This window comes from Dipodomys spectabilis, unplaced genomic scaffold, assembly GCF_019054845.1.
Source record: "Dipodomys spectabilis isolate Male_0828 unplaced genomic scaffold, ASM1905484v1 ptg000039l, whole genome shotgun sequence".
NCBI classification, from domain to species: domain Eukaryota; kingdom Metazoa; phylum Chordata; class Mammalia; order Rodentia; family Heteromyidae; genus Dipodomys; species Dipodomys spectabilis.
This window is the reverse complement of record NW_024870716.1, coordinates 8,243,119-8,268,742: the sequence shown is the minus strand read 5'-3', so window position 1 is coordinate 8,268,742 and position 25,624 is coordinate 8,243,119. Positions and strand designations below refer to the sequence as shown.

The following is a 25,624-nucleotide window of genomic DNA, read 5'->3' as shown; positions in this document are numbered from 1 at the left end:
GGTCCTCACCCAGTAGATCAGTGTAGTGATTACAGGTTAGGACTTCTCCCAAGGGCTAGAAAACCTCCAGGTCACACCTGACCAAACTAAGGCATCTGAGCAGCAGAATTTTTTTTTAATTTTTTTTTTTATTTTTTGTGAACATACTGTACAGAGGGGTTATAATTACATGGGCAAGATAATGAGTACATTTCTTATCAAGCATTGCAGCCTCCTCCTTTGTTTGCCCTTCACATCCCTTCCCAGGCTCCATCCGCCCCCCCCATCCTCCCCCTCCCCACCAAAGTTGTAAAATTCGTTTTCGACATGACAACTTGTACTTCTCATTGTTGCAATGGGTCCACCTGTATCCTTAAACGATTTGTTTTTCCCCCTCTCCTCTACAAATTAGATCAACATCAAATATAGTGAAAGCAGGGGTTATACTGTGGGGGAAGGACATACAAAGCAACGAAGAAATAATCTTATAAATGCGTTAGAAACAAATGCATGAAAGAAAAATACCTTTAAATACATATCTAAGGGTTCATTTTCCTAACATCACATTATCTGACCTTTTCTGCTTGACTCATACATATACTAGATATTGCAAATAAGGGAAACCATGGGACCTATGTTTCTTTGGGCTTGGCTTACTTCACTTAATATAATTTTTTCCAAGCCTTTCCATTTCCTAACAAATGGGGAAATGTCATTCTTTCTGATGGAGGCATAGAATTCCATTGTATATACATACCACATTTTCTTGATCCATTCATGTACTGAGGGGCATCTGGGTTGGTTCCATATCTTAGCTATGGTAAATAATTGAGCAGCAGAATTTTTGACTCCTTAGCCTGACTTTTACAAATAAACTCCTACTTAAGGCTTCATGCATATGCTTAACATCACATTTATATTTCTATATACATGCACATATAAATATATTTAATATGTAAAAATTTCGACATAGTTAATTATTAATTTATATTTTATTCATTTGCATTTATTATAATATATTTATATTAGGTTATATTTGATTGTTAATTAATACATTGATTACAAATTTTAAATATATATAAATATATATTTGAAACTATATAGTTTGTTTTATATATATAGTATATTTTAAACTATATAGTTTAAAATATATAAAATAGTTTAAAATATATATTGGGCTGGGAAGGTGGCTCAGTGGTAGAGTGCTTGCCTTGCATGCATGAGGCTCTGGGTTCGATTTCTCAACACCACATAAGCAAAAAGAAAAAAGCCGGAAGTGGTGCTGTGTCTCAAGTGGTAGAGCGTTAGCCTTGAGCTGAAGAGCTGAGGGACAGTGCCCAGGCCCAGAGTTCAGGCCCTATGACCGGACCCCCCCAAAATAAATAAATAAATAAAATATATAAATATAAACTATATATAAATATATAGTTTAAAATCATAGGATGGGAATCTTGCACATGTGTGGATCCCTTCCAAAACTCTGCCAAGTCATGGCTTCTTATTTCACTAAGGAAAGCCCACTGTCATTACTATGAACTTCTCGCATACTCAAAATCTTAGAAAACTAAACTTCTTAACAGTGCATTTGTTCCTGAACTGCATAGGTTGATCCTGCCATTTCCTTCCATGGTGTACTTTCTTTTCTTTTCTTTTTCTTTTATTCTTTTTTTTTTTGTCAGTTGTGGGGCCTGAACTCTGGGCACTTCCACTGAGCCACCTTCCCAGGCCCTTTCTTTCTTTTATACTCTGTTATACCCTTTGCTTTGACACTTTTGTGTGTATCTGCTTTCCATTCTTTGTTGGAGGCTCCAGGAATCTGGGATCATCACCTCTGCCAGCACCACTGGAAAAATACTATTTTTTAAATATATATCAAAACATATTTGCTTCATTTTCTTTCTTTTTTTCCTGGCCCAAATTAATTAAGGAAAACCATAAACGGTTGGTGAAATAGATTTCCCAGATTACCTACTGGTAATTGTATCCGTCAAAGTTATCTTTCTTTTTTTTTTTTTTTTGGTCCAGTCGTGGGCCTGAACTCTGGGCCTGGGCGCTGTCCCTCAGCTCTTCAGCTCAAGGCTAGCGCTGTACCACTTGAGCCACAGCGCCACTTCCGGCTTTTTTCTTTTTTGCTTATGTGGTGCTGAGGAATCGAACTCAGGGCCTCAGGCATGCAAGGCAAGCGCTCTACCACTGAGCCACCTTCCCAGACCCACAAAGTTATCTTTCTAACGGAAAGGATAACTACAATGTTTTGGCTGTATTGCCCTGAAAGATAATGATTAGTGTTTAAATGATCTTAGCAATCTGTGTGTGTGTGTGTGTGTGTGTGTGTGTGTGTGTATTATTGAGTGTGTCAGTCCTGGACTTGAATTCAGGGTCTGGGCACTGTTCCTGAGTCCTTTTGCTTACTGCTAGTGAACTCTCACTTGAGCCACAGCACCACTTCTGGTTTTTCTGAGTAGTTTTATTGGAGATAAGAATCTCATGGAGTGCCCAGGCTGGCTTCAGTCTGGATCCCTCAGTTCTCAGCTTCCTGAATAGCTAGGATTACAGGTTTGAGCCACCACCTCTCGGGTTTGAGAGGTCTTTGTAATTTGTGGAAATCTATACACTGATAAAATTGAGAATCTGGTGGTAATATAAATTTCCATGAAGCATTATTTGGAAATTTGCTTCTGCATTAGGCCCTAAGGAACTAGGCTAAAAATCAAAATGCAGTTACTCACACTAGAAGTTTCAAGTCACCCAATTGAAACTACGCTTTTTTTTTTTTTTTAATCTGACCTATGGAGAGTTCAGGATTAAAGAAATAACAAAGATCTCAACATACCAGTTTCAGCTGGCAAGATAATGAAGTTCCCTCTGCCTTAGCTCATACAGGTAGACAATCTGAAGTTAATTTTAACCTGAAGATAATTTTAACCAGTTACCTATTTTGCGCTCCATCTTGTCTCCCTGTTTCCACTCCACAAGCAAAGGAACATTCCAATGACCACTCTGCCTTGTGTTTTTTTGCTCATCATTCTTTAGAACAGTAGATTACTACAGTGGTGAAACCAGAGTTTTCAGACCCCAGGCCTAAAGTCCACCAGTCTCAAGTTAAGTCCAGCTACTGGCCTACACATATCAAATGAAAAGATATGATGAGGGACAGAGAGAGGAGGGCATGCCATGGGAAGATAACACTTCAGACACAAGCTATACACTTAAACAGGGAAGTCGGCACAGAGGGCAACAGATATTCATAAGACAGTCCCAAGACACAGGTATGTTGAGAGATGATCAGAGGTGACTGGAGGTGGTCAGAGGGGGCCAGACAGTTCACTGACTCAGGCTGACTCAGGTGAGACCTAGTTATCTTAAGAGTTATTGGCAGGGTGGCAGGTAGTCTAGTCTTCTGCGGCTCCTCCTCTCTACCAAGATGTCTACAAAGTGACATCCTGGAGAAAATAGCTTGGTTCAAAGGACATAGCTACTATAATGGAGAAAACTGGGATGCCTAGCTTTTGTCCTGCTCTGCTTAAGTCATAATCCCAAGTAAGAAGTCAGTGTTTCTGTAGCAAAAGTACCTTCAAGCACTTCTTACAGTTACCATGATTTTTAAAAAATGTTTCCGAACCTTATCTTAGTGGATGTTTTGATAACAAGTAGATTTGCTTGGAGGGTAAGAAGCAAGTGCATGGTAGGAGACGTTTATGTTTATCTGCTCTGATCAGACATGGATTTCTTACTTGGTTCCATTAGACTTGTCCATGTTCACTGTGGAGCTTCTGGTGTCTGCTTAGTGGACATGGAAGCATTCACCGTATTTTTCATTCACAGTTCCATTATGGTAAAAATTAACTAGCATTGTGAGGGGGTACTCTTATGAACACATTTGCTTTATAAATGGAGACACTGACATCAAGCCAATAACAGAGAAGCAGAAATAGAGGGTAAATTCACGTACAGAACCTGACATACACAGAGCTGATTCTCAAAGCTGAGTCTGCAAGTTGAATTCACTGCTCCTAGGTTACCAGGAAAGAAAATTGAGATCCAAGAGGTTTTAAGCAATTTGCTCAAGGTTGACTACTTAATTAGTACTGACTGGTACTATTCGGTTGGTGTTACAAGTCAGAAAAAGACATCCGGGCCTGGGAAGATGGCTCAGTGGTAGAGCGCTTGCCTTGCATGCCTGAGGCCCTGGGTTCGATTCCTCAGCACCACATAAGCAAAAAGAAAAAAGCCGGAAGTGGCGCTGTGGCTCAAGTGGTAGAGCGCTAGCCTTGAGCTGAAGAGCTGAGGGACAGCGCCCAGGCCCAGAGTTCAGGCCCCACGACCGGACCCAAAAAAAAAAAAAAAAAGAAAAAGACATCCATATTCCCTAACTTCCTGGCTGATACACCAAATACAAAAAATTTAATGCAGCTAAATTGACTTCAGTCCTTCAGTCTCCCAAGAGAAGACTTCAGGCAAAAGACACACATAAGTAAAGGTGACAGGAAAGTTTATTAGAAAAAAATATGGCAGAAAAAGAGAGCACATAGGAGAGATATGCTATAGGAAGACTGCATTTTATCCTGATGGAGTCATCATCCTGATGTCTTTGTCATTATTGCACCTGGCTGTGGCTTAAACAGGAAACTTGGAGTTCGTGAAGACAGCTTTCAGGTTGGTGAATTGCTGTTCTGTTTCCTGTAAGGTTGTAGCACCAAAGATTTTGTGTTTAGTCCATATTTCTATTTATTTATTTAATTTTTGGTGCCAATTATGAGGCTTAAATTCCGGGCTTGAAGAACTCACACCAATATTCCTTGAACTCTTCAATGAAATTGAAAGTGAAAGTTTACTACCAAACTCTTTCTATGAAGCCATCATAACCCTCATCCCAAAACCAGGCAGGGACTCCTCAAAGAAAGAGAACTATAGACCCATTTCTTTGAGGAACATTGATGCAAAACTTCTCAACAAAATTTTGGCCAATCGACTTCAACAATTCATCCAAAAATTCATACACCACGATCAAACAGGATTCATTTCAGGGATGCAAAGCTGGTTCAATATACGCAAATCAATTAATATTATTCATCACATCAACAGGAGCAAGAATAAGAACCACATGGTTATCTCAATAGATGCAGAAAAAGCATTCGACAAGATCCAACACCCCTTCATGATGAAGGTTTTGGAAAAATTAGGAATCCATGGAACATTCCTCAATACAATAAAGGCTGTATATGACAAACCTACAGCCAGCATTATACTCAATGGTGAAAAACTAAAGCCATTTCCTCTTAACTCAGGAACAAGACAAGGATGCCCACTCTCTCCACTTCTCTTCAATCTAGTATTAGAATGCCTAGCTACAGCAGTAAGACAAGATGCAGACATAAAGGGGATCCAAATAGGGAAAGAAGAAATAAAACTCTCCCTCTTTGCAGATGACATGATCTTGTATTTAAAGAAGCCCATAGACTCCACTCCCAAATTACTCAAGCTGATTCAAAACTTTGGCAAAGTAGCAGGTTATAAAATTAACCCCCCAAAATCAATGGCTTTTCTGTAAGCCAACAATGAGAAAAGTGTGGCTGAAATTAGGAAAGCAACTCCATTTGTAATAGCCCCACAAAAAATAAAATACCTAGGAATTAACTTAACTAAAGAAGTGAAGGACCTCTATGATGAAAACTTTAAAATCTTGAAAAAGGAAATCAACACAGAACTTAAAAAATGGCAAAACCTCCCATGCTCCTGGATTGGAAAGATTAACATCGTGAAAATGGCAATACTTCCCAAGGCTATCTACAAATTCAACGCAATACCTATCAAAATTCCACCCTCATTCTTCAAGGAAATAGAAGAGGCAATCCAAAAATTCATATGGAACAATAAAAGACCCCGAATAGCAAAAACGCTCCTCAACAGAAAGAACACTGCTGTAGGAATATCAATACCAAATTTCAAACTCTACTATAAAGCCGTAGTAATCAAAACAGCTTGGTATTGGCATAAGAACGGACCTCAGGACCAATGGAATAGAACTGAAAACCCAGAAATGAACCTACAGACCTATAGCCATCTAATCTTCGATAAGGGAGCTAAAACAATAGAATGGAAGAAAGACAGCCTCTTCAGTAAATGGTGCTGGCAAAATTGGTTAACTACATATAGAAAACTAAAGCTAGATCCTTATATATCACCCTGCACCAGAATCAACTCCAAATGGATCAAAGACCTTGAAGTCAAAGCAGACACTCTGAAAACATTACAGGATGGAATAGGAGAAACCCTAGGTCTCCTTGGCTCAGGCCAAAATTTTCTGAATAGAGACCCGGAAACACAACAAATCAAAGAAAGGTTGGACAAATGGGATTGCATAAGGTTGCAGAGCTTCTGCAGGGCAAATGACACAGCTAGCAAGATCAATAGAAAGCCCACGGATTGGGAGAAGATCTTTACTAGCCATACAACGGACAAGGGTCTCATATCTAAAATATACTTGGAACTCAAAAAATTAAACCACCCAACAACAAATCCTCAAAGAAACAACTGCCCAATAAATAAGTGGGCAAAAGAATTAAAGAGAAGCTTCTCTGAAGAAGAAAGAAGGATGGCCAATAAACACATGAAGAAATGTTCAACATCCCGAGCCATAAAAGAAATGTAAATCAAAACAACATTGAGATATCACCTCACTCCGGTTAGAATAGGAAAAATTCAAGAACTCTAACAAGAACAGATGCTGGAGGGGATGTGGACAGAAAGGAACCTTACTTCATTGTTGGTGGGAATGTAAACTTGTTCAACCACTTTGGAAAGCAGTATGGAGGTTCCTCAAAAGACTTCACATAGAACTCCCCAATGACCCAGCAATCCCACTTTTTGGCATTTACCCTAATGTTTACGAAAAAGACCACACTAAAGCTACCAGCACAACTATGTTTATTGCAGCATTATTTACCATAGCTAAGATATGGAACCAACCCAGATGCCCCTCAGTAGATGAATGGGTCAAGAAAATGTGGTATATATACACAATGGAATTCTATGCCTGCATCAGAAAGAATGACGTTTCCCCATTTGTTAGGAAATGGAAAGGCTTGGAAAAAATTATATTAGGTGAAGTAAGCCAGGCCCGAAGAAACATAGGTCCCATGGTTTCTCTTATTTGCAATATCTAGTATAGGTATGAGTCAAGTGGAAAAGGTCAGATAATGTGATGTTAGGAAAACGAACCCTTAAATATGTATTTTAATGTTTTTGTTTCTTTCATGCATGTGTTTCTAACGCATTTATAAGATTATTTCTTTGTTGCTTTGTATGTCCCTCCCCCACAGTGTAACCCCCGCTTTCACTATATTTGATGTCAGTATAACATGTGGAGGAGATGGGGACAAACAAGTCGTTTAAGGATTCAGGTGGACCTGTTGCAACAATGAGAAGTACAAAATGTCATGTCAAAACCAGCTTTACAATGTCGGTGTGGGAGGGGAGGGAGGAGGGGGGTATGATCGGGTGGGGGGGAGCGGGGAGGCTGGGAAGGGAGGTGAAGGGTAAACAAAGGAGGAGGCTGCAATGCTTGGTAAGAAATGTATGCATTATCCTGCCCATGTAATTGTAACCCCTCTGTACAGTATGTTCTCAAATAAAATAAAATAAAATTTAAAAAAAAAGGCTTCATGCATATGCTTCACATCACATTTATATTTCTATATACATGCACATATAAATATATTTAAAAAGATGAATGGGTAAAGAATATGTATATATGTATATATGCACACCTGTATACTAATATTGTATATATACACTAACATATTTTCAAAATATACTAAGGTATGAAAGTTATGCAAAGTTTAGAGAAACATGAAATCATGTCGTTTTAAAGAAAATGGATAAAATTGGAGAACAGCCTATTGAGAATAGTCAGGCTCATAAAACAAGCTATTGCTAGTTGCCTGGGGCTCATGCCTGTAATCCTAGCTATTCCACAGGCTAATATGTGAAGATTCAGGTTTGAAGCCAGTGCAGGTGGACAAATCTGAGAGAATCCTCTCTCCAATTAATCACCAAAACAACTGAGAGTAGAGGAGTGGCTCAAGTGGTAGAATGGATAAACCTTAAATAGAAAAAGCTAAGAAAGAGCTCCCAGGCTCTGATTCAAGCCCAACACTGGGACACACAAACACACACACACACACACACACACACACACACACACACAAACAAAAAACAAACAATATTGTTTTTGTTCAAAAGTGGAAACTAGACCTAAAATACATTCATAATCATGGACAAATATATATATGTACATATACACACACCTGTATACATAATTGCATATAGAGATAACTGAGACTAACTAAGGGCCTAGTGAGGACAAAGAGAAAATAATAGAGGGTGCAAATTTTTGCAATACATTGCAAGTGCATGTGAAAATTTTATAAAGGACTATCCTGGAAGCTGTTAGAGTAGGGGTGGAGTTGAGAAAACAGATTCTGTGTAGAGGTACTCCTGAGAGGGGTTTGGTCTTAAAGGTTGAAGTAGATTGTCAGCATGAATGAAGATAGAAGAATGTAACCTTTGCAAATTGTAGTAGGAAGGGAGTACATGCGTGTTCCCACCATCATAGGAACACACATGGAAATCTCACAATGAAATACCCCCTTCCTTGTGTGGCTAATATATGCTAATAAAAAGAGTTTGGGGAAAAATAAAAGAGCAATATTTCCACCACTTCATTCTGATTACCATGGGCTACAATTCCAGTACAGATTCAAAGAAAGAACTAACTCTACCTACAGGAGAGAAGAGAGACTGGCTTATTCACAGGAGAATAATCCTGGCAAGTGCTGAAGTAGACAACCACAATGCGTGTAGGCAATTCTGATCACATCTTTTCTGCAGTACGAGGATTGGGGTGACGATCATATCAGAGGAAGCTTGTACTTTTTTTCCTTTCGGTAGCACTAGTTTTGTGTCATGTTCCCACAATCTAGGCCAGTGGTGAACTGCAAACAAGAAGTTCCGTATGTTTTGTGTTTTTATTTTAAGTTTGCAGGTCCTGGGGTCTCTTTGTGCTCAAGGCTATCGCTCTACCACTTGAGCCACAGTGCCACTTCAACTTTTTCTGAGTAGTTTATTGGAGATAAGAATCTCACTGACTTTTCTGCAGGAGTTAGTTTCAAACTATGATCCTCAGATCTCCGACTCTTGAGTAGCTAAAGGCATGAGCCATGGGTGACCTGACCCAACCCATGTTTATTTATTTATTTAAATTTATTTATTTATTTTTATTTATTTATGTCAGTTGTGGGGCTTGAACACGGGGCCTGGGCACTGTCCCTGAGCTCTTCAGCTCAAGGCTTGTGCTCTACCATTTGAGCCAGTGCCACTTCTGGTTTTCTAGTGGTTTATTGGAGATAAATGTCTCACGAACTTTCCGGACTGGGCTAACTTTGAACCGTGATCCTCAGATTTCAGCCTCTTGAGTAACTATGATTACAGGCGTGAGCCACCAGCGCCTGGCCCCATATATAATTTTTAATTTTTTCTTTTTTTTGTATTTCTTTCTACCCTCCTTTTCTCTTCTTTCTTTTTTTTGGGGGGGGGTCCGGTTGTGGGACCTAAACTCTGGGCCTGGGTGCTGTCCCTCAGCTCTTCAGCTCAAGGCTAGCACTCTACCACTTGAGCCACAGCTCCACTTCTGGCTTTTTTCTTTTTGCTTATGTAGTGCTGAGGAATCGAACCCAGAGCCTCATGCATGCAAGGCAAGCACTCTACCAGTAAGCCACCTTCCCAGCCCCCCTTCCTTCTTTTCTTTCTTTCCTTTCTTTTTTTTTCTTTCCTTCCTTCCCTCCCTTCCCTCTCTTCCTCCCTCCCTCCCTTTCTTCCTTCCTCCCTTTCTTCCTTTCTTCCTTCATCCTTCCTTCCTTCCCTCCTTCCCTCCATCCTTCCTTCCTTCACTGCTTCCTTCCTTCCTTCCCTCCTTCCCTCCTTCCTTCCTGTCCTTTCTTTTTTTGTACCTCTCCTCGGGCTTGAACTCAGGGCCGGGGCTCTGTCCCTAAGCATTTTTGCTCAAGGCTAGCTATCACTTGTATCCTAACTCTACTTCTGGCTTTTTGGTAGTTTAGGAAGAGTCTCAAGGACTTTGCTGCTAAAGTGGGCTTTGAACAATGATAAGACCACAGCCTCCTGGCTTGCTAGGATTATAGCCAGGCCCCTGCTGCTGAGGCTGTCTTAGACCTCTCAGGTCCCCAGAGTAATTTTTAAGTTTCTAATAGCTACAATCAGCAAATTTTAAAAAGAACCAAGAAATTGAATTTTAATAATTTTATTCAATGAATAATATCCTACATCACGTCAGCACATCACTGAAATATTACTAAGGCTGTTGACATACTGTAGATATTCTATAATTATGTATTCTTATTTTTTGTATGCCATTTTTGCACTGTCTTTGCTGATTTTCAATTGTAGCACATCTTCATTTGTTCTACTCATGGTGAGGTTTTTTTTTGTGCAAACTTTCAACATTATAATTTTCTTCTTTTTCACACTCATTACTATGTTTTCACTGCAATATTCACATTGCAGCATGTTACTATACAAAAAAGAACATTCCCTGATGCTGGGACAGAGTTCTTTTTGAAAAAATGCATGACTGCATCAACATATAATGTTAAAAAATGAAATAATTCGAGTTCTCAAGATGGCGACGGGGCAGTAGGGAAACGCCACAGCTCTCTCCAACCAAAAAGAGAGTTCGAGTTCCAACCTTTAATCTCCCCAAGAGACCGACAACAACAAAAAGACGAACACTCAGAGAAAAACCAGAGGTGGAAAATAACAAAAAAAGAAAGAGAGGAAAAGAAGAATTTCAGAACAGAGAAGAGCGAAGACCCCTCCCCCAACCTTTACTGGCCGCGCGGCAGTGCGCCAAGCCGCCGGCCAGCCGGCCCGGCAGGGGCTGCCGGAGCCACAGAGACACAGGGGGCTGCTTGCAGATCACCAGGTACCGGATTGGGATTGCAGAACAGCGGATCGCCAGGAACAGAGAAACCTACCAGCCGGGAGTCTCCAGGAGGATCCCACCCCACCCATCACTCTCCACCGGAGCGGAGAGGCTCCATCCCGCCAAAGCCGCCCGGCACCAGCAGCGCCACAAAGGGACCTGTCCGCCGACCACCCGTCCAATCGCGATCGCAACGACCCGGCGGGGGGCCGCCCAACCCAGCCCGCAACCACCCCAACTGAACTCGGACTGCAACAACAACTGACGGACTGCAACAACAACTGACGACCTACAGGGTGAGTACCCATCAGGGGACAGGGAATCCATCAAGGGAGACCAGAGCTGGAGGGAATCCCCAGACCCTGACCTAGACTCCCTACCCCAACACCCGGACCACAGGACCCACTAAAACTGGGAACTGTTCGAGAGCCCCACCAGCCAGTGGAGCACACTCTGCTGGCCAGGCCAGAGCAAGAGCGCCCCGGGAAGGGAGCTTAAATGCTCAAGCCAGGAACAGTGCCCCTGGGTCAAGACTACCAACAGTAGAAGAAATTTGAACTGTGTCCTCCAGGCTGCATAACCAAGGTGGTATACACATTAGCACAGGCCTAACGAGCGCGCTCCAGGCTGGGGCCGGAACCAGGCCAGGGGACCGGCGCCTGAACAAAGCAAAAAGGGTCAGAAGTGGGGCTGTGGCTCAAATGGTAGGGTGCCAGCCCTGAGCTGAAGAGCTGAGGGACAGCACCCAAACCTAGAGTTCAAGCCCACAACCAGCCCAAAACAAACAAACAAAAACACATCAGGAGCCCATAGCAGACTCCAGTATTTGGGAGAGTGCATCCAGAGCATCTGATCTTCCCAAGAGCACCCGCAGGAGCAAACACAAGCAGTCTAGGCTGCTCAACCCTTCCAAAGGCGGGAATTGCTACAGCAGAGAGCTGAGAATCCTAAGTGAATAGCAGCTGGAAATAGGCTCCCAACAGAATCCAGATCAGACACAGACTCTCTCTACCAATAGAGAATCAGCAACCAAGCAAAGACAGACACACCAAAACAAGATTGAAGAGCAGTCTCCTGAACCCCCATGCGAAAATCACAGAGAAAAATCACAAGGTTTACCACTACCCAGGACAGCAAGCTCACCTCAAAAGCCAGCAGCCACGCAGGGGAGAGCCCCAGTGGGAGCAAAGCAGGAATGGAAGACAAAAACTACATCCAAGGGTTGCTGGAGGCAATGACTCAAGAAATAAAGCGAGAAATGGATCAGAAATTGAAAGAGCACAAGGATGAACTATCAAAAGATATACAGGATATCAAACAAAAATTGGATGCAAAAATAGAAGCTGCACAAACCTCAGTAAGAAGTGAGATAAACGCCAAATTAGAGGTAATGCATACTGATATCACCTCATTGAGAGGTGAGATCAGTACTCTGAGAACCAACATTGAATCCATAAAGGGATCCATTTCCACCATGCAAACCACAATAGAAGCCACGGTCAACAGAGTGAATGAAATGGAAGGTAGAGTGTCAGATACAGAAGACAGAATACACCAACTGGACCAAAAAGTGACAGATATGGAAAAATCACTCAAATTAAACCAAAGGGAAATTCAAGAGCAAGCAGATAATGCTAAAAAATTTAACCTTCGCATAATCGGAGTGGACGAAGGTGAGGAATTCCAGAGCAAGGGAATGCAACACCTATTTAACAAGATAGTCAATGAAAATTTTCCCCACCTCAAAAACGACCATCTTAACTACATCACAAAAGCTTATCGAACACCCAACAAGCAAGATCCCAGGAGAAACACTTCTAGGCACATAATAGTAACAATGATGGATCTGAATAATAAGGAAACAATCCTGCATGCAGCAAAAATGAAGAAGGAGCTATACTACAACGGGAAAAAAATTAGAATCACTGCAGATCTCTCCACACAAACAATGAATGCAAGAAAAGCCTGGGAAAGCACCATACGAGCCCTGAGAGCCAATAACTGCCAACCCAGACTGATATACCCGGCAAAGCTAGCATTCACATTCGATGGAGAACTGAAAACTTTTAATAGCAAAGAAAAACTAAATGAATACATAAACATTAAGCCAGCATTACAAAGAATTCTAAGAGGGGGGACACAACCTGAAGAAAGCAACCAGGAACTGGGACCTGCCCCAAACAGGCATTACTCAAAGTCTAACTGAGCAAGCACAGGAGGAAAGGAAAGAAGAAAAACTTAGGAAAACGGAATGGCAGGGACAACAATGCATCTCTCTATACTTTCTCTTAATATAAATGGGCTGAATTCGCCAATTAAAAGAAAACGAACTGAGGACTGGATCAGAAAACAAGACCCATCCATCTGTTGCCTTCAGGAGACCCACCTCTCAGCCAAACATACAAACAAACTCAGAGTGAAGGGGTGGAAAAGGATCTACCAATCAAATTCCCCCAATAAGAAAGCAGGTGTAGCTATCCTGATATCTGACAAAATAAACTTTTCATTAAAATCAGTACAGAAAGACAAGGACGGACATTACATATTAATAAAGGGAACAATCCAAGAGGAGGATATAACCATCATCAACTTATATGCCCCAAATATCGGTGCACCCAGATATGTTAAACAAATGCTCTCAAACTTACAGAATAAAATAGATCCCAATACGATAATACTAGGAGACTTTAACACGCCACTCTCACCAAAGGACAGGTCTACCAACCAGAGGATTGGCAAAGAAGCTACCGAATTAAGTGAGGCCATACTTCAAGCGGAATTAACTGACATCTACCGAGTATTTCACCCTAAAACAACACAGTACACATTCTTCTCAGCAGCTCATGGAACTTTCTCCAAAATAGACCATATCATAGTTCATTCAAGGAACTTAAGCAAATACAAAGGGATCGACATAATCCCCTGTATCCTATCTGACCACAGTGGAATCAAGCTAGCTCTCAATAACAAAGCATACCGCAGAAATTTCTCTAATACATGGAAATTGAACAGCACACTCCTTAACAAGGCCTGGGTAACAGAAGAGATCAGAGAAGAAATAAAGCATTTCCTAGAACTCAATGAAAATGAAAACACCTCACAAAGAAACTTGTGGGACACAGCAAAAGCAGTCCTGAGGGGCAAATTTATTGCCCTCAGTGCCCACATCAAGAGAATGGAGACAGACCAAGTAAATAATCTCATGTTGCAACTAAAACAGCTAGAAAAACAAGAAAAAATGGGACCTAAAGCTACTAGACGAAGCCAGATAACCAAATTGAGAGCAGAGATTAACCAATTAGAAAATCAGAAAACCATAACCAAAATAAACCAAACAAAAAGCTGGTTCTTTGAAAAAATAAACAAAATTGATGGCCCGTTGGCAAGATTAATTAAAAAAAGAAGAGAGGAAACCCATATTAATAGGATTAGGGATGCCACGGGAAACATCACAACACGTACCCAAGATATCCAAACAATTCTAACAGACTACTTTCAAAAGCTATACTCTCTAAAGGAAGAAAATCTGGCGGAAATGGATGCATTTTTAGAGAAATACAAGTTACCCAAACTGAGCAAAGAAGAAGTTAACCAATTAAATAAGCCAATATCCTATAATGAGATACAGGAAGCTATCAAAAGTCTTCCAACAAAAAAAAGCCCAGGACCAGATGGATTCACAGCAGAATTCTATAAGACCTTTAAAGAAGAACTAATACCCATACTCCTCAAGCTCTTCAGAGAAACAGAGAAGGAGGGAGCTATCCCAAACTCATTCTACGAAGCCAATATCACACTCATCCCCAAACCAGGCAAAGACCCAACCAAAAAGGAGAATTACAGGCCAATCTCCTTGATGAACACAGATGCAAAGATCCTTAACAAGATTCTAGCTAACAGAATCCAGAAACACATAAAAAAAATAATACACTATGATCAGGTAGGCTTCATCCCAGAGACACAGGGATGGTTTAACATACGTAAGTCAATAAATGTAATCCAGCATATCAACAGAGCCAAGGTCAAGAATCACATGATTATCGCCACAGATGCAGAAAAGGCCTTTGATAAAATTCAACATTCATTCATGCTAAAAGCTCTGGAGAAAATAGGAATAGAAGGAACATTTCTAAAAACAATAAAAGCCATTTATGACAGACCAATAGCCAATATTATACTTAATGGGGAAAAGCTACAACCAATCCTCCTAAAAACAGGAACAAGGCAAGGATGTCCACTGTCTCCACTCCTCTTCAACATAGTCCTAGAACCCTTAGCCAGGGCAATAAGGCAAGAAAAAGACATTAAAGGGATCCGCATAGGGAAAGAAGAAGTGAAACTATCCCTTTTTGCAGACGACATGATACTATACCTCCACGATCCCAAAAACTCCATCCCCAAACTTTTAGAAATCATAAGTCACTTCGGCAAAATAGCAGGATACAAAATAAACCCACAAAAATCAGTTGCCTTCCTATACACTGATAACGCACAGGAAGAGAGGGAAATAAAGGGAGCAACCCCATTCACAATAACCTCCCAAAAAATAAAATATTTAGGAATTAACCTAACCAAAGATGTAAAAGAACTATTTAATGAGAACTATAAAAAGTTAAAGAAAGAAATTGCAGAAGACACTAGGAAATGGAAAGACCTCCCATGCTCCTGGATAGGCCGACTTAATATAGTAAAGATGGTGATACTTCCAAAATTAATATACAAATTCAATGCAATTCCTATTAAAATCCCAATGACGTACATCACTGAAATACAGAAAACAGTCCAAAAATTTATATGGAACAACAAAAGACCTAGAATAGCCAAAACAATTCTAGGGGATAAAGACAATATGGGAGGGCTATCCATGCCGAACTTCAAACTCTACTACAGAGCTATAATCACAAAGACAGCATGGTACTGGCACAAAAACAGACCCGAAGACCAATGGAACAGAATAGAAGATCCAGATATAAATCCACAGGCCTACAGCCAGCTGATATTCGACAAAGGAGCCAAAGACATACAATGGAAGAAACACAGCCTCTTCAACCGCTGGTGCTGGGAAAACTGGGCAGCCACATGCAGAAAACTAAAAGTGGACCCCAGCCTATCACCATGCACCAACATCAACTCAAAATGGATTAAAGACCTTAACATTAAACCTGAATCTCTGAAACTACTGCAGGACAGAGTAGGAGAGACACTTGAACTAATAGGCACAGGAAGGAACTTCCTGAACAGAGTCCCAGGGTCACAACAAGTTGGAGAGAGACTCGACAAATGGGACTACCTTAAAATAAAAAGCTTCTGCACAGCTAAATCTATCGCAACTAAGCTAGAAAGACAACCAACTAATTGGGAAAAAATATTTACCAGCAATATATCAGACAAGGGGTTAACATCCTGTATATACAGGGAACTCAAGAAACTAATCCCTCCCAAACCTAACAAACCAATTACTAAATGGGCAAGGGAACTAAAGAGGGACTTCTCAAATGAAGAAATAAAAATGGCAAAGAAACACATGAGGAAATGTTCATCATCCCTGGTGGTGAAGGAAATGCAAATAAAGACAACCCTGAGATACCACCTTACCCCAGTCAGAATGTCCCACATCCACAAATCAGCCAACGACAAATGCTGGAGGGGATGTGGAGAAAGAGGAACCCTATTACACTGCTGGTGGGAATGTACACTTATACAACCACTTTGGAAAGCAGTCTGGAGGGTCCTTAGAAAGCTAAAGATTGACCTCCCTTACGACCCAGTCATACCACTTCTAGGCATCTACCCTGAACAACAGGAACCAATATACAAGGACACGTGCACCTCCATGTTTATTGCAGCACTGTTCGCAATAGCTAGGATATGGAAACAACCTAGGTGCCCCACCACAGATGAATGGATCCAAAAATTGTGGTATCTATACACAATGGAATATTATGCAGCCATTAGAAATGACAAAATAATGGCATTTGCAGGGAAATGGATGGAGCTAGAAGGAATCATGTTGAGCGAGGTAAGCCAAGAACGAAGAGACAAACGGTACATGGTCTCCCTCATAAGTGGATGCTAAATCCAAAATGTTAGTGATACGACAAAACTAACAGGACTTAAGAAACAAAGAACTCCCGCTCATCTGGTTGAACCACTACTAAATATCCTCATGCTGCTGATCACAAATATGGTATATAACATGTGAACACTGTTATATATTACAGACTGTGGTAGACAATTTGCTCCAGGGAAGTTAGAATGAACTTGTGACTTTGAAATTATGTAATCATTTAATCACAATCAAAAAAAAAAAAAAAAAAAAGAACCTCGGGGAAGGGAGGGAGGGAGGGGATGGTAGGGGGAAAACAATGGAGGGGGTAACAATGTTCAAGAGGAAGTGTACTCATAACCTCACTCATGTAACTGTGACCCTCTGTATAGTAGCTTTACAATAAAAAAAAAAAAATGAAATAATTCAAGAATAACATAAACCTTTTCCATGAATCAATTATGAAAAGTACTTCTTTAAGATATCAGAAAATAATGCAGTGAGCATATGAATAAAGAAGCACTTCATAAAATGTCACTAATAAAACATGAATTATGAACCCTACCATCACTCCCAACTTCATTTTATTTTTCTCTTAATGGTGACCCATATCTGGGCCCCCTCCCTGACAACAAGTGGACTGTTAGATGTCCTTCAGGTTTAGGCCACTCCCAGCAGACTTTGCTCTGTCTGGGATATGGATACTCCTCCCCAAGTGCCACTCATTAAAGTAAGGCCTTAGACAGTGCTACCCATCATCATGCTATAAATACATTTTAGACAATAGAAGGCCATGTCTTTAGATGGTGATGATTTCAAATACATCATCTGCTTGTGGCTTATAGAAGAAAGGGAGGCAGGACTCTTCGCCCCCGTCTGTGGGCTCTTGCTGGGGCTGGATGGCAGGCAGCAGCGGCACAGGAGGCTCTGCAGTGGGGTTCTCCAGGGGCCCAGGCGCCCCAGCCTCTTCAGGGACAGGCTTCAAGTTTTCCTGAAGATGCACATCTTCACAGCCTTGCTGCTCCTCCCTGACCTTGGTCTTCAGGGGGACTGAGAGGTCTGAGGGGGCCTCGGCAGCAGGGGCCTGGGCGGCTGCCAGCATCATGTCCTGGCACTCTGTGCTCTCCCCTGTAAGGCGCAGCAACAGGTCCTTCAGCTCCTTCCTCTTCCTCCTCTTCTCCTGGGACAGCTGGCTCACACACTGCTCTTTCTCCTGACACAGCTTCTCCAGGACTTCAAGCTGTTCCTTGTACAGCACGATGGTCTCTTCCATGGTGGTCAGGTGTTGGGTCAGCTGGTTGCAGCGATGGTGGAGGTCATCCACGTGACTCTGGGGGTGTCCCTTGCTGGCCAGGTCTTCGGGGAAGCAGATGTGCAGCTGCTTCTTGGGCGCCTGTGTGTCCTGCTTCTTCTTGCCGAACAGCCTGTGGATGCAGCGCTGGGGGAAGGCGGCCTGGCTCTCCAGCTTTCTCTGGCACTGGGCTGCCAGCTGACTCAGGCATCCGCAGCGGGCCTGCTGCTCCTGCAGCTGCCGGCTCATGCTCGCCTTCCTGCCTTCTGCGATGGACAGTGCGTCCATGTAAAAATCCCACATGCTCTGCGGGTTGTCTACGTCGTCTGGAACAGTCACATCATGGGGAGTCGCCTCCTCACCCTTGTCTTCGTCTTGGCTCAGGCCTTCATCTTCCCTGGGGAAAGCCAGGGCGCTCAGCTGGGCCCGCAGCTGCGCATTCTCCTGTCTTGTTGCTTCCAGACACTTCAGACTGTCCTGTAACTTCTCCCTTTCCATCTGGGCCAGCAACTTGCTCTGCACCTGCTCCTGCTTCAGCTGCTCCATCAGATGGCTCTGATTCAGCAGGTGCTGCTGCAGGGCCTCCTTCTCTGACATCAGCTGCTGGCTGGTGGCCTTGTGCTGTTTGCAGGTGGCGCTCAGCTCCTGCACCTGGGCCAGGTACTTGTCATGCAGCTCCTGCAGATCCTCAGCTGCTTGGCGCATGAACTCTGCCATGTCTTTTCCTTCTTTGAATTCCTCCTCCAGCTCATCCAGCTTTGCCTGCAGGGTTGTCTTCTCCTGCTGCTCTGTGTGCAGGATGCTGGCGAGCTCCCCCTTCTCGGCGCTCAGCCTCTGCAAGGCATCCTGCAGCTGGGCCAGCTCTTCTTTCAGCTGGCGGTTGTGCACCAGCGTGCGTTTCAAGGTCTCCTGTTCCTTCTCCATGGTCTCCAGGATCTTGCGCCGGTCCTCGGCATGCTGTGCCCATTCCTCAGCCTTCTTTTCCAGTATCCACAGCCGCTGCTGCTGCTCCAGGTTCTGGAGACTGAGGCTCTGGTTCTCCTCCACCTGGAGGTGAAGTTGCTCCTCCAGGGTCTTGAGCTCCTTCTGCAACTGCAGGGTGTGGGCCTGCAGCTGCTGCTCAGCCTGAGCTGGCCCTGCAGGCGGCTCTGGGGGCCGCAGCTCTGACAGCTGCTCTCTCAGCTCCACCAGCTTGCTCTCCAACTCCAACACCTGCCTCACCCCTTGCTCCTTCTCCTCTCTCAGCTGGCTCACCTGCTCTAGCAGCTGCTGGACTTTCTCCTTCCCCGTGGAGCTCTCCAGCCTCAGGTCCTCCGCAAAGGTGTCTCTCTCCTCCTTTAATTTTGCCACCAACTCCTTCATGTTGTTGAGTTGGCTTTCCAACTCTGCCCGCTCCACTAGCTCCTCTTGGAACTTGTGGATTTCCATTTTCATGTCGGCCTTCTGTGTCAGGAGCACTTCCAGCCTCTCCTGCAGCTCGGTGTTCTCATCCTCCAGGTCTTCAATACTTCTGGCCTTTTCCTGGAGCTGCAGCTTCACGCGATTCAGGGCTTTCATGAGCTCTATGTTGTTGTTCTCAGTTTCATTCTGCGTGGTGTTGACTGCAGACAATGTTGTTTCCAGTTCTGTTACGCACTGCTGTGCAGCCTGCAGGCAGCTGGTAAGACCCTCCTGCTCCAGTGCTCTTTCATCGGCCTCTTGCTGCTTGTGGGCCAGGGCAGATTGTAAGTCTGCTTTTTCGCGAATCAGCATCTGTATCGACAGCTTGTGCTGCTCCAGCTCTGCTTTCAGGGCTTCGTGCACACAGGCCATCTTCTCCTTGTCTTTTCCCTGTTGATCCTGCAGCTCTTGGATCTCAATGCAGAGCTGCTGCTTTTGTATTGTGCTGGAGTCCAGGGCAAGCACCAGGTGTTGGTTGTGTCTCTCCAGGTCCTTGGTGTTATTGGGACCTGTGACACTCTGGACCCTGGCAGCTGTGACAGTGCCCAGGGGAGGGGGAGGCTCAGGGTCTGCGTGGTCTTGGGCCGCACCCTTGAGTAAAGGACAGTCCCCAGCGGTGTTTGTCTTGGGGTTACCTCCCTCTTTCATTTTCCTCTTCTTGGATTCTGCAGGTCTAGCAGGATCATTCCTCTGCTGGTATTGTTGCAGTAGTTTCCTTCCTGCAGCTACTTTTTTTTCTCTTTTTTTCTCAGGCATCCCAGCACTGGGACGGCGAAGGTGGGGGGGCCACATTCCCAGGCTGCCTAAACTCAACTCTGTTCTATCACCAGTAACTCTACCTCCAACTATTTCTTCAAAATTACCTCGATTCACCCACTCACCACTCACCACCACCTCTACCTCCTTCAACTCCTGTAGTGGTGTGAGCCAATAGAGGGGATCCCAGTGCTACTAGGCAGCATGGAATGTGGGCGTGGCCCCAAATCTTGTATCCCATTGGCCAAAGGGAAACATAACCAATAGGAGTGTGGCCAGAATCTTGTGATCCAAGCAGAATCAGTGTGTTCAGGATGAGAGTTGCTCCTGTGGCCCCTCCCCTACTCAGCCCAGCCCACTTGGGGGGATGGGATAGGACCATTTCTAGCTGGCATCCTACTTAGCTGTACTGGAAACTTTTCATGACCATGACCTCCATCACACAATTGTATTCACTGAGTGATCTTGAGAGGTCATTCTCAGATCACTGCCCTAACCTCTCTAGTGCTGCAGAATCTCAGGCAACATTATCAGATCCCAGAGCTCAAGTGGTGAGTGAGTACTTGGCAGGAGAGAGAGTCTCTCTATAGGCCCTTTCCTCATTTCACAACTTAGCCCCATATTTTCATATCTTAGAATTTGCCTCTGAGGTGTTGGGCATCAATTCCCTCAAGATTGCCCTAGTTCCACAACTCCTCTTCACCTTCCTGGAAATATCCTGGTCCTGGTAGCAGATCTGATATCCTGTCATCTGGATCCAGTGCTGGATCCATTTCCTAGCTACTGCTCCTCTCCCACTTTTGGACCATGTTCCCATACGAGAAGGCATTGCTTTTAACCAGTTCTTTTGGGATTCTACTCCAGCAGTGAATCAGAGCTGAAAAGTTGCCAGGGACCTTCTAACACCCCATTGATATGTGTGTGCTTTTGTCTCACATCTGGACCCAACTGTAGCCCACCTTTTTCACCTGGTTTTAAGGTCCTCACCCAGTAGATCAGTGTAGTGATTACAGGTTAGGACTTCTCCCAAGGGCTAGAAAACCTCCAGGTCACACCTGACCAAACTAAGGCATCTGAGCAGCAGAATTTTTTTTTAATTTTTTTTTTTATTTTTTGTGAACATACTGTACAGAGGGGTTATAATTACATGGGCAAGATAATGAGTACATTTCTTATCAAGCATTGCAGCCTCCTCCTTTGTTTGCCCTTCACATCCCTTCCCAGGCTCCATCCGCCCCCCCCCATCCTCCCCCTCCCCACCAAAGTTGTAAAATTCGTTTTCGACATGACAACTTGTACTTCTCATTGTTGCAATGGGTCCACCTGTATCCTTAAACGATTTGTTTTTCCCCCTCTCCTCTACAAATTAGATCAACATCAAATATAGTGAAAGCAGGGGTTATACTGTGGGGGAAGGACATACAAAGCAACGAAGAAATAATCTTATAAATGCGTTAGAAACAAATGCATGAAAGAAAAATACCTTTAAATACATATCTAAGGGTTCATTTTCCTAACATCACATTATCTGACCTTTTCTGTTTGACTCATACATATACTAGATATTGCAAATAAGGGAAACCATGGGACCTATGTTTCTTTGGGCTTGGCTTACTTCACTTAATATAATTTTTTCCAAGCCTTTCCATTTCCTAACAAATGGGGAAATGTCATTCTTTCTGATGGAGGCATAGAATTCCATTGTATATACATACCACATTTTCTTGATCCATTCATGTACTGAGGGGCATCTGGGTTGGTTCCATATCTTAGCTATGGTAAATAATTGAGCAGCAGAATTTTTGACTCCTTAGCCTGACTTTTACAAATAAACTCCTACTTAAGGCTTCATGCATATGCTTAACATCACATTTATATTTCTATATACATGCACATATAAATATATTTAATATGTAAAAATTTCGACATAGTTAATTATTAATTTATATTTTATTCATTTGCATTTATTATAATATATTTATATTAGGTTATATTTGATTGTTAATTAATACATTGATTACAAATTTTAAATATATATAAATATATATTTGAAACTATATAGTTTGTTTTATATATATAGTATATTTTAAACTATATAGTTTAAAATATATAAAATAGTTTAAAATATATATTGGGCTGGGAAGGTGGCTCAGTGGTAGAGTGCTTGCCTTGCATGCATGAGGCTCTGGGTTCGATTTCTCAACACCACATAAGCAAAAAGAAAAAAGCCGGAAGTGGTGCTGTGTCTCAAGTGGTAGAGCGTTAGCCTTGAGCTGAAGAGCTGAGGGACAGTGCCCAGGCCCAGAGTTCAGGCCCTATGACCGGACCCCCCCAAAATAAATAAATAAATAAAATATATAAATATAAACTATATATAAATATGTAGTTTAAAATCATAGGATGGGAATCTTGCACATGTGTGGATCCCTTCCAAAACTCTGCCAAGTCATGGCTTCTTATTTCACTAAGGAAAGCCCACTGTCATTACTATGAACTTCCCCCATACTCTAAATCTTAGAAAACTAAAATTCTTAACAGTGCATTTGTTCCTGAACTGCATAGGTTGATCCTGCCATTTCCTTCCATGGTGTACTTTCTTTTCTTTTCTTTTTCTTTTGTTCTTTGTTCTTTTTTTTTCTTTGTTTTGTCAGTTGTGGGGCCTGAACTCTGGGCACTTCCACTGAGCCACCTTCCCAGCCCCTTTCTTTCTTTTATACTCTGTTATACCCTTTGCTTTGACACTTTTGTGTGTATCTGCTTTCCATTCTTTGTTGGAGGCTCCAGGAATCTGGGATCATCACCTCTGCCAGCACCACTGGAAAAATACTATTTTTAAAATATATATCAAAACATATTTGCTTCATTTTCTTTCTTTTTTTCCTGGCCCAAATTAATTAAGGAAAACCATAAATGGTTGGTGAAATAGATTTCCCAGATTACCTACTGGTAATTGTGTCCGTCAAAGTTATCTTTCTTTTTTTTTTTTTTGGTCCAGTCGTGGGCCTGAACTCTGGGCCTGGGCGCTGTCCCTCAGCTCTTCAGCTCAAGGCTAGCGCTGTACCACTTGAGCCACAGCGCCACTTCCGGCTTTTTTCTTTTTGCTTACGTGGTGCTGAGGAATCGAACTCAGGGCCTCAGGCATGCAAGGCAAGCGCTCTACCACTGAGCCACCTTCCCAGCCCCTCAAAGTTATCTTTCTTACAGAAAGGATAACTACAATGTTTTGGCTGTATTGCCCTGAAAGATAATGATTAGTGTTTAAATGATATTAGCAATCTGTGTGTGTGTGTGTGTGTGTGTGTGTGTGTGTGTGTGTGTGTGTGTGTGTGTGTGTGTATTATTGAGTGTGTCAGTCCTGGACTTGAATTCAGGGTCTGGGCACTGTTCCTGAGTCCTTTTGCTTACTGCTAGTGAACTCTCACTTGAGCCATAGCACCACTTCTGGTTTTTCTGAGTAGTTTTATTGGAGATAAGAATCTCATGGAGTGCCCAGGCTGGCTTCAGTCTGGATCCCTCAGTTCTCAGCTTCCTGAATAGCTAGGATTACAGGTTTGAGCCACCACCTCTCGGGTTTGAGAGGTCTTTGTAATTTGTGGAAATCTATACACTGATAAAATTGAGAATCTGGTGGTAATATAAATTTCCATGAAGCATTATTTGGAAATTTGCTTCTGCATTAGGCCCTAAGGAACTAGGCTAAAAATCAAAATGCAGTTACTCACACTAGAAGTTTCAAGTCACCCAATTGAAACTATGCTTTTTTTTTTTTTTTAATTTGACCTATGGAAAGTTCAGGATTAAAGAAATAACAAAGATCTCAACATACCAGTTTCAGCTGGCAAGATAATGAAGTTCCCTCTGCCTTACTCATACAGGTAGACAATCTGAAGTTAATTTTAACCTGAAGATAATTTTAACCAGTTACCTAGTTTGCCCTCCATCTTGTCTCCCTGTTTCCACGTCACAAGCAAAGGAACATTCCAATGACCACTGTGCCTTGTGTTTTTTTGTGGGGTTTTTGCTCATCATTCTTTAGAACAGATTACTACAGTGGTGAAACTGGAGTTTTCAGACCCCAGGCCTAAAGTCCACCAGTCTCAAGTTAAGTCCAGCTACTGGCCTACACATATCAAATGAAAAGATATGATGAGGGACAGAGAGAGGAGGGCATGCCATGGGAAGATAACACTTCAGACACAAGCTATACACTTAAACAGGGAAGTCGGCACAGAGGGCAACAGATATTCATAAGACAGTCCCAAGACACAGGTATGTTGAGAGATGATCAGAGGTGACTGGAGGTGGTCAGAGGGGGCCAGACAGTTCACTGACTCAGGCTGACTCAGGTGAGACCTAGTTATCCTAAGAGTTATTGGCAGGGTGGCAGGTAGTCTAGTCTTCTGCGGCTCCTCCTCTCTACCAAGATGTCTACAAAGTGACATCCTGGAGAAAATAGCTTGGTTCAAAGGACATAGCTACTATAATGGAGAAAACTGGGATGCCTAGCTTTTGTCCTGCTCTGCTTAAGTCATAATCCCAAGTAAGAAGTCAGTGTTTCTGTAGCAAAAGTACCTTCAAGCACTTCTTACAGTTACCATGATTTTTAAAAAATGTTTCCGAACCTTATCTTAGTGGATGTTTTGATAACAAGTAGATTTGCTTGGAGGGTAAGAAGCAAGTGCATGGTAGGAGACGTTTATGTTTATCTGCTCTGATCAGACATGGATTTCTTACTTGGTTCCATTAGACTTGTCCATGTTCACTGTGGAGCTTGTTCTGGTGTCTGCTTAGTGGACACGGAAGCATTCACAGAGCCGTATTTTTCATTCACAGTTCCATTATGGTAAAAATTAACTAGCATTGTGAGGGGGTACTCTTATGAACACATTTGCTTTATAAATGGAGACACTGAGTTATGAGAAGTTAAATATCTCGCTCACTGACATCAAGCCAATAACAGAGAAGCAGAAATAGAGGGTAAATTCACGTACAGAACCTGACATACACAGAGCTGATTCTCAAAGCTGAGTCTGCAAGTTGAATTCACTGCTCCTAGGTTACCAGGAAAGAAAATTGAGATCCAAGAGGTTTTAAGCAATTTGCTCAAGGTTGA

General features: G+C 42.5%; 1 protein-coding gene across 1 annotated transcript; it reads right to left on the bottom strand.

The window, feature by feature from the left end:
- Positions 1 to 17,823: 17,823 nt before the first annotated feature.
- LOC122106204 (golgin subfamily A member 2-like) lies at positions 17,824 to 20,511 on the bottom strand. The gene is made up of 2 exons (XM_042677503.1): positions 20,299 to 20,511; positions 17,824 to 20,247 (listed from the first exon to the last, which is right to left on the bottom strand). The coding sequence occupies exons 1-2, from the start codon at positions 20,509 to 20,511 to the stop codon at positions 17,824 to 17,826; spliced, it is 2,637 nt and encodes an 878-aa protein (XP_042533437.1).
- Between the last annotated feature and the right edge of the window lie 5,113 nt (positions 20,512 to 25,624).

What these genes read in the sequence shown, in the direction of transcription:
- LOC122106204 (XM_042677503.1), bottom strand. Translation starts at nt 20,511, where the DNA reads ATGCCTGAGAAAAAAAGAGAAAAAAAAGTAGCTGCAGGAAGGAAACTA. An exon ending in AGCCTCCCCCTCCCCTGGGC is followed by an intron (nt 20,248 to 20,298) that starts ACTGTCACAGCT and finishes AATAACACCAAG; the next exon opens with GACCTGGAGAGACACAACCA.